The sequence below is a fragment of the Vipera berus genome (genome assembly GCF_964194415.1).
Source record: "Vipera berus genome assembly, chromosome: 13".
Lineage (NCBI taxonomy): Eukaryota > Metazoa > Chordata > Lepidosauria > Squamata > Viperidae > Vipera > Vipera berus.
The window spans coordinates 6806694-6815545 of NC_138216.1; the positions used below are offsets into that span (position 1 = coordinate 6806694).

At 43.7% G+C, this 8852-nt stretch overlaps 1 protein-coding gene across 4 annotated transcripts in view; it reads left to right on the plus strand.

Annotated features, from left to right (window-relative positions):
- MARF1 (meiosis regulator and mRNA stability factor 1) overlaps positions 1 to 8281 on the plus strand; it is a 32005-nt gene extending 23724 nt beyond the window's left edge. For 3 of the 4 annotated variants that reach the window (XM_081338102.1, XM_081338105.1, XM_081338103.1), the window contains exons 21-27: positions 262 to 489; positions 783 to 1013; positions 1737 to 1946; positions 3210 to 3270; positions 3358 to 3492; positions 4473 to 4643; positions 5505 to 8281. In XM_081338102.1, the coding sequence (XP_081194228.1) occupies positions 262 to 489; positions 783 to 1013; positions 1737 to 1946; positions 3210 to 3270; positions 3358 to 3492; positions 4473 to 4643; positions 5505 to 5737 (1269 nt within the window). In that variant the 3' untranslated portion in view covers positions 5738 to 8281. The remainder of the gene's footprint in view (positions 1 to 261; positions 490 to 782; positions 1014 to 1736; positions 1947 to 3209; positions 3271 to 3357; positions 3493 to 4472; positions 4644 to 5504) is intronic. The other variant, XM_081338104.1, reaches the window with a different exon arrangement.
- Positions 8282 to 8852: the final 571 nt, after the last annotated feature.

The window sequence follows — 8852 nt, forward strand, 5'->3', positions numbered from 1 at the left end:
TTGCGCTGTACTCACCACCCTCTGTAATACTTTCCTATCCGCGGCTGTCAGACCAGCATACCAAACCACAATACCATACGAGAGGACGCTCTCTATAGTAGACCGGTAAAAGAGAGACATTACCTTCTATCTTTGTCTTCCCATGGCTTTTGAAAGAAAAAAAACTTGCTGAGCTTCGGATCCTACAGTTTTGGATCCCCAATATTCTAGCATTGCCTTCTCCGGTCGCTCTTAAATAACCACGCTGACCTTCATCTCCAGCTCCTGGAATGCGGCGAGGAGAAAATCCTCATGTTAACCGAGACGGAACAACTCAAGGCTTTGGCTGCTCAGTTGGTGAAGTTGCTCCGTTCTCAGAAGGATAAGTGTCTCATGATGGCGGACCTCCTTGCCGAATACGCCAAGACGTTCGGCTACCCTTTGCGTCTCCAGGACTACGATGTGGGCTCCGTTCCAGCTCTGCTGCAGAAGGTTTGCCATGTCATCAAGGTAGGTTTTCAGATGCCACGTGGGGAAAAACCACCACGACGGTGGCCTTCATGGGGGAGGTGGGTCGGTTGCGCAAGGGAGGATCCAAACCACGTGGGAACGCCAGGGCTGAGCAATTCGGAATACCTTGTGAAATTTTCCTTCTAGAATTCTAAATGGTGGGGAATGCCTCTCTTCCCCAATCTCCAGTCCTTTTTCCAGAATTTCCACCTGCTGTAGATCTGGCAGTTATGGGACTTGTAGTCAACAGGGTAGAAGGCTGATAGCTGCTTCTCTTCTTTCAACTCCTCCAGTTGGTCAACGTAGAATCTGGGAAACAGCTTCAGCTGATCAATAAAAAATCTCTCCGGACCCTCACTTCACATCTTCTGATGCTTCTCATGACCTTGGATGAAGCCACTGTGGTTTCTGTGCAGGAGCTTAAAAGGCGTTACGAGGCTGCCCAGGGGACTGTCCTCAACCCATGTGAATATGGCTTCATGACCTTTATCGAGCTTCTGATGAGCGTGCCTTATTTTATCGAGGTGAGGAAGACAGCTGGCCTCTTTGATACAGAGGTTATGGAGAGCAAAGCTCACTGTGGTCTCCAGTCTCTAATAGTTAACATTTCACTTGTCTACTTTTCTCTATATATAGACCTAGTCGTTCTCCAGCCTAACAGATCAGTTGGAAGTGGAATACCAGGGCTGTGATGATTATTATTATTTTAGACTGGGGGAGCTGTGCAACCCTTTTCAAAGTCAAAACATCCCAGCCACCCATGTCTATTTTTGATACAAACTCTCCTGATCTCCTTGGAAGTCTTTTGAGGTTGGCATGGATTTTGCCAACGTTCCTAGATGTAGCGTGACCTCAGCATGGATCAAAACCCACAGTTGTGGGATCCAAGTGGGGAATAGAAGAGAAGGTCGAACTGTGGAGTCCTTGCTGCACTCCGAGCTTGGTGGTTTTCTTGCAGACGTTGCATTGCCCAACTAGGTAGCATCGCCAGGGCTGATGAAGTTACCCAGTTGGGCAGTGAAACATCTGGAAGGAAACAACCAAGCCCAGAGAGCGGTAAGGACTCCCCACAGTCCAGGGTGACCACAAGCCACAACTGGAGGGTGTAACACGGCCATGTCAAGAACGGAATCTTTGGGTTTCTAAACAAATTGCATCCTCTTACTTCCTTATTCAAGAATATTCCTCCATTTGTGAAAACAGAAGGGCTACTTAACATGGAAGTCCTTTCCCCCCCCCCCTTACAGGTTTTTATTGACGGCAGTGCAGAATATGTGAAGCTTACGGATCTTTACGTGTTTGCCAAGAAAGTGAGGATGTTGCTTCATACCTACCATTACCAACAGATCTTCCTCCACGAGTTCTCAACAGCCTACAGCAAATACACAGGAGAAGCACTTCATCCCAGTACATACGGCTACAATAACCTGGAGGAACTTCTAGGAGCAATCCCATCGGTTGGTAGCTACTGCTTTTTTCCCCTTTTCTTTTAAAATGCGCGGGGTTCTTAACGTTCCAAGTGGTAGCATTCCGTAGTACTCGTAAGCGGACGGGCCCATAGGCCCTATTGTCTACTTAAGAGTAACACTGTCAGAAATTAAATAAGTTATTTTCCTATGATGTCGTAATTAGGCCCATCGTCCTGTTTAAGCAAAAGCCGTTGTCAGGACCCACCCCAATCCACGTCTTAGGAAGACAAAAACTCTTGGAGTCAGTTCTAGTCCAAAAGGAATCTTTACTGGGACATGCTTGGTTGTGGGAATGCAAGACAGGACTTAGTATTGTTTTACAAATTGAGATTTTATAAAGGGTACCCGGTTCAACCCCCCACTTCCCTCAACCCCATTTGGTCAGCCCCCATCCTTCTACTTCGTGTCATCCCTTTCGTGGGGGGGAAAAAAGGAACTTTGAATCTTTATGGTTATTGCCTTCTTCCTCTGCAGATTCAAATGGAGACACAGGCCAGATGCCTCCTTCCCTAACCCTCCCCTTTGTTCCCCCAGTTCAAAAGGTTTCCCTTGGTCTTTGAAATAACCTAAGGCAGGCTGAATCCACATCCGCTCCTCCTTCCTCGGGAGATGGCAGAATCCATAGGGGAGGGGGATAATGTTTTAAACATACATTTATGAATGTGATATAAATGGATTCTGACAGCCGTTCTCCCTGAAAAACGTTCATTTTATAGCTTTCTATCTTACCTGTAAAATCCGTAGACGATGAAAGCGAAGACCGTGGGCCCTTTGGAAGTCTGTGATTAAAACTCTCAGGGCACATGGCAGCTGCATTGTTTTAGGGGCCTTTTGTTTCAAATGCTTTTTGTTAAAAGTTGCCAACCGTCGTCGTTGTGTTTTTTTTCCCCCCAGAAAAGAATAGCTTGCTTTATTCATCCATTTTATTGGCAGACCTATACAGGTAGTGCTCGACTTAACGATCGCAGCCGAGGGGCAAAATTTCTGTTGCTAGCAAGGACTGCCGGTGTTAAAACTGGGGCGCAGCAGCAGCATCTGCCCTCTCTAGCTTTATAATGCCATGAAATTGTGACTTGGGCTAACTTTCCAGTGTTTTCGTGGAACTCATCCAGTCCAAGCTGGAGTGCAATTAACAAAAGAAGGGAAGACTGCAGGAATGCTGAGTAGAAGAAGAACTTTAAGGCAGCAAGAAGCTTATCTAGGTTCATCTTAATTTGCATCTCACCAGTCGTCTTCCTTGCCTTTGATTAGGTAGTATGGATAAAGGGCCACGGTCATAAGAGGATTGTTGTTCTGAAGAATGACATGAAAAGTAAGTGATGGGGTTAACTTTTGTCCTTTTTTTGGAGGTCGGGGGGGAGATGTTTCCCTACAGTTGCTAATCTCCTCCCTTCTTTAGCTCGCTTCAGCTCTCCCAGTCTTCCCCTGGCTGATGAAAGTTACGAAAATGAACTGGCCGGTGGCGATGGACAATCCACCAAGGCAGCGGGAGTGGACAGATCCTTAGATTTAATCCTGGAAGCACCCAACATTGGTAACTGATCGCTGGCCGCTATTTGGCACCCAGCCATGTTGAGTCTTTTGGCTTTGAATAAATAAGCCAAAAATAATAATTATTATTATTATTATTATTATTATTATTATTATTATTATTATTATTATTATTATTATTATTATTATTATTATTATTATTAATAATAATAATAATAATAATAATAATATCTAATATTTATTCGGTAATAAATATTTATTCGGTGGCTCAGTGGGTTAGGACGCTGAGCTTGTCTATCAAGGTTGGCAGTTTGGCGGGTCGAATCCCGAGTGCCGCATAACAGAGTGAGCGCCTGTTACTCGTCCCAGCTTCTGCCAACCTAGCAGTTCGAAAGCAGGTAAAAATACAAGTAGAAAAATAGGGACCACTACGGTGGGAAGGTAACAGCGTTCCGTGCGCCTTTGGCGTCTAGTCATGCCGGCCACATGACCACGGAGACGTCCTCGGACAAGCGCTGGCTCTTCGGCTTTGAAACGGAGATGAGCACCGGCCCCTAGAGTCGGAAACGACTAGCACGGATGTGCGGGGGAACCTTTACTTAATAATAAAGGAGCGAGAATAAGCCATGGACCAGAATTGCAGTTGTGTTTCACTTGTCTTTTTCCATTTTCATCTCCCAGCCCTTTCTCCTCTTTTTTTTAAAAATCTTATTTGTGACCCACCTTTATTTGCAAATTCTGTAAATCAAGGCAGCGAACATATTCAACAATTCTTCAATTCCTATTTTCCCCCCACAATAACAACCCCCTGAGATGGGTTTGGGCTGACAAGAGAGTGACTGGCCTAAGGTCATGGCTAAGGTGAGACTAGAACTCAGGACTCCCACTCGCTAGCAGGGTGTCTTCGCCACTAGACCTTCCTAAAGAAATGAGCGTGATTTTGCAAGCTTGCTTTCACGTGAGTCGTTGACTGCTCTTGTTGAGTTTCTCAGAAGTTGCCTTCATTTTCTTCCTCCTCTCCAGTCTCCGGTCAAGCCGAGGAAGAGCTGCTTTGCCTCACCAATGCCTCACCTGTTGATCTTTTATGCCAGCCGGTCCCTTCCTGCCTTCCCTCCCCACAGCTGAGACCAGATCCAGTGGTTCTTGAATCAACAGATCTCATCCGTTTCGAAGAGCATTCGCCAACCCCTTCTGGTAAAAGTTACTGTTCCTTTTAAAAACCTGGCTCCCCTCAATAGTAGCGGACGTCCTGACCGTTAACTGCTTCTTATTTTAGGAGCCATTGCTTAGCTAAGCCTTACAGGTCTATTGGAAGACTGCAACTCCCAGAATTCCATTGGCTACCAATTCTGGGATTGGTCTACCCCAGGGGTAGGCCACCTTGGCTCTTTTATGACTCGTGGACTTCAACTCCCAGAATTCCTGAGCCAGCCATGCTGAGGGAAAAGGGAGAGGTTTCCAAGCTGAGCCATACTGGCTCAGGAATTCTGGGAGGACAGTCGAGGTTGCTTTCCTTTAGGATTGATTGATTGGATCTCACAAAGGAAGGCAAATCATTCGTGTCCCGGGATAATGTTGCGGAATCTAGTCTGAGTCGGTCACCGGGCGCCAGACGTTTTAGTCTCCTTGTGGTCCAAGGGATTATGAAATAGGAATGTGTTGTGTTTACCCTTCAAAGTCAGAGGGATGTCTGAAGAATCAGTAAAATAGCTTGTCGGCTGAAAAGCTAACAGCTCAGGTTCAAGACCCGAGCAACAGGCGACAGAGTGAGTTCCCGTCCTCGCCCCAGGTCTTGCCAACTTAGCAGCTCAAAAGCCTGAAAATGCGAGTAGATCAATAGGTACCACTTCGGTGGGAAGGTAACAGCATTCTGTGACTCCATGCCGGGCAAATGACCACAGAAATTTCTTCGGGCAGCGCCGGCTCAATGACCTTGAAACGGAGGTGACCAGCGCTCCCTCTAGTCGGCAACAACTTAACAGAGTAAAAATCCTCAGGGACTCATTTACCTTGACCTTACTTTTTCAAAACTAAACAGTCCTACTTTTGTTTCAGAGCTTACGATGGGTCCCGAAGAGGAGAAGGCTGCTGGTCCTTCAGGAGCTAATAAAGAAATCGGTCACTTCTCTGAAGCATCTAAAGCTACAGGAAATACCTCAGCCACTCTGTCTTTCGCATCCGAACATCCGGGATGCAGAGAAGCCACGGAGAGTCCAGCTCGAAAACAGCCCAAAAGCCGAGTCAAATTGGCTGCCAACTTCTCACTCGCACCCGTAACCAAGCTTTAAATCTCGTTCTGGTGTGAAAAGCATCGTATTGTTAAGACTACACAGAAAATAAAGTCGGCTATACTTTTTTTTTTTAATTTTTAATCACTTTCTAGAAGGCGTAGCTCACCAATCCGTTTTCTTTGTCAGTATGACTACCTTTTGTGCAAATGTTGCACAATTTCAACCGAATTTAGCTGGGCAGGGTGTTTTTTTTATTATTATTGTTATTGTTGTTGTTATTGGGACTTCAAATATTTGTTAAGAGCGATCTGGAACATTTTACCCTTTTTTTATTCTGTCCCATATCGACAAAAGCAGATGCGGGAAGCCTTGACAAAGAGAACGGATTTTTTAAGTTTCTTGATTTCCCCAAAGGTGATGTCAATCTACACGTCACACGTAAATCTTTCGGCTGTTTCTGATTTGCGATTTTGTTGTCCGGGGGGGGGGGAGGAAATAACAATGCAGTGTGTAATTTGTCGTGCAGAACAGCCTTTGGAGAGCCTTTTTTAAAAAATGGTCACTTAGACGGGAATACGCAGTGGGGTCTTTCACAGTTAGCTTTGTAAGGGCAAAACTTGGGAATTGGTGTGTGCGTTTTTTTAATGGTTCTTTTTTTGGATGACTTGTAATTATTGCCAAAAAAACCCCCAAACCAACAAACCAAAACCCCGATCATTGGAGAAGTCGCTTGGTTTGGTACAAACCCCCTTTTTAAAGGCCTTCTGTGACAATTTAGTTCCGTCCTGGAAACTTGTAACAAATGGTTTTAAGCTTCCCTTTTATGAGTGCTGCCAGTGGATGCTGATTTGAGAGGAAGTTAATTTGAAAGAAAAGTCATTTCAAGTGCCGGGTTTTTTTTTTTGAAGGCACCTTGAGGAGCCTCGGGTTGCAGCTGCTCCCTCGAGCTTGCCGGGCCCCGCTGAGATTTCCAAGAAAACAAAATATGCATCGAAATGCATAAATCATGAATCGCACGAGATGACGGGACGTTTTTAAAGACAGAAAAGGCTATATGATGCTTCCGCAGTGCTGAAACGGGAGCAGGAGGTAGGAAGGCCAAGGTTAGGGGCCTAACCTTGTTGGCGAGACTTTTTTAAACGTGGAATAAATGGGAAGCTTAATTTGAATCGATAGAAAGGTTTTTTTTAACTGTGTCTGGTTTTTATTCCTCCTAGCGTCGAAAGCGGCTCTTGTGTGTCGTCATTTTTTCGCTTCCAGTTCTTAATGGGGGTATTTTTTCTTCTTCTTCTTGTTGTTGTTGTTGCAGTTGTTGGCATTTAAAAGGGCCAGCCTTACAGAGGTCAGTGGGATCCTTTTGCCTTCTTTTTAGAAAGAGAGAGAGAGAGAGGAAAAAAAAAACTTAAAAAACGTCTTCCGAAGGTATTATACCCCTTCCCGGGTAAACTTGGTACTTACAATGGATTGTATTTGCCAGGAAAGAAATTTTTTTACTGCTTGTCAAAAGGAAAAGAACCTACTCTGAGGTTTCCACTGGCCAGATGCTGAAAAATATATATATTTTGTAACAATTATATTTTAAACAGGCTGGGGTTTTCACAGCCAGCAACTGAAGAGAGAGACAGAGAGAGAGAAATACCACCAGGTGGCTATAGGTACTGTGTGTTTTTTTTTTAAAAATGGATTTTGTTTAAAAGAGGATTTTTAAACAAAGCCATCTATTAAACCTTTCTGAATTATTATAGCCATGACGAACTCAAGGAAACACTGGAAGTTTGTGTGTTTTTTTTTCCTGAGCTTGAGACATGACACAGTATGTTGGCTAGGCTTACAGTTCCTCTAAAGACTTAGGGTTTATAGGAACAGTTGTTAAGATATATATTTTTTCCCCCTTTCCCTCTAGTGTTTGGAGTATTTGTGAGACCATCTCTCGGTAGCTTTATGTATAACCTGCATAAAACAAAGGCCTTGTCACTCGTGTGTGGGTTGTGCTAAGCAGAACCGGTTGCTGTTCTGAGTTCTGCGATTGCAAGTCATCTTAAAAAAAAAAGTGAGACCCAAGTTTATGGGGGGAGAGAAAAAAAAAAGAAATCAAAAGTCCAGTAGTGTTCTGTATTTGAAATACAGAGGTCGCCAAGGTGATCCCATCATAAATCCCATCATTAATGGATCCATGTGGCATTCTGAACTAAATTGGTGTTTGAAAGTTACACGGTGCTGTTTTGGATAAGTTTGAAGGGGGTTGTTGTTGTTGTTTTTTTGTGTTCCCCCCTCTCACAGCTCGAGATTATTGAATGAAGTTTTTTTTTTAATTAAAAAAAACAACAACAACATACAAAGGCTTGAAAAAATAATGTAACTTGACTGATTTGAACATAAATTAAGATGATGAAATTAACTATACACTTTGGTCATTTTGATTTCTTTCCTGTTCTGAAATGGAAACCAATCAAGGCAGCCCTCAACTACGCACTCTGGGTGGGTGAAGAGCGACAATGCGGCATATAAATTTGTCTTAATTTGTTTGGGCACTTTTGTGGGTCAAGTGGTATTTTGTGCATTGGGACCAAGCAGTTGTCAATAAAAATTTCAAGCAAGCAAGTGACCTTCTCTTGTCCATTTTTTCTCCAGTAAATATATCGGTAGACCTTGACTTACCACAGTTCATTTACTGACCATTTGGAGTTAGACTAAAAAAAAGTGACTTATGACCATTTTTCACACTTAACGACCATTGCAACATCCTCAGGGTCACGTGACCAAAATTTGGAGGCTTGGCAACTGGTTTGTATTTGTGACCTCTTTTGCAATCTGACAAGCAAAGTCAAGGGGGAAATCAGATTCATTTAACAACCGTGTTACTAATTTTAGAACTTCAGTGATTCACTTAACAACTGTGGCAAGAAAAGTCAAAATACTGTATGGGGCAAAACTCACTTAATAAAGGTTTCACATAGCAACATAAATTTTGGGCTCAGTTCTGGTCCTAAGTCGAGGACTACCTGTATTTAAAAAGTAGGTTTATATCTGCATAGCAGGAGCCACGCCACCATTGTAAAACATGAGCAATTCTTATTCCTATGATCCCTCAAGCCAGAAGATAGATTGACACTTAAAAAGTTTATATTGGTCAATAGCATGGACTTATTGTTTTAAAGGACGTGGTAGCTCA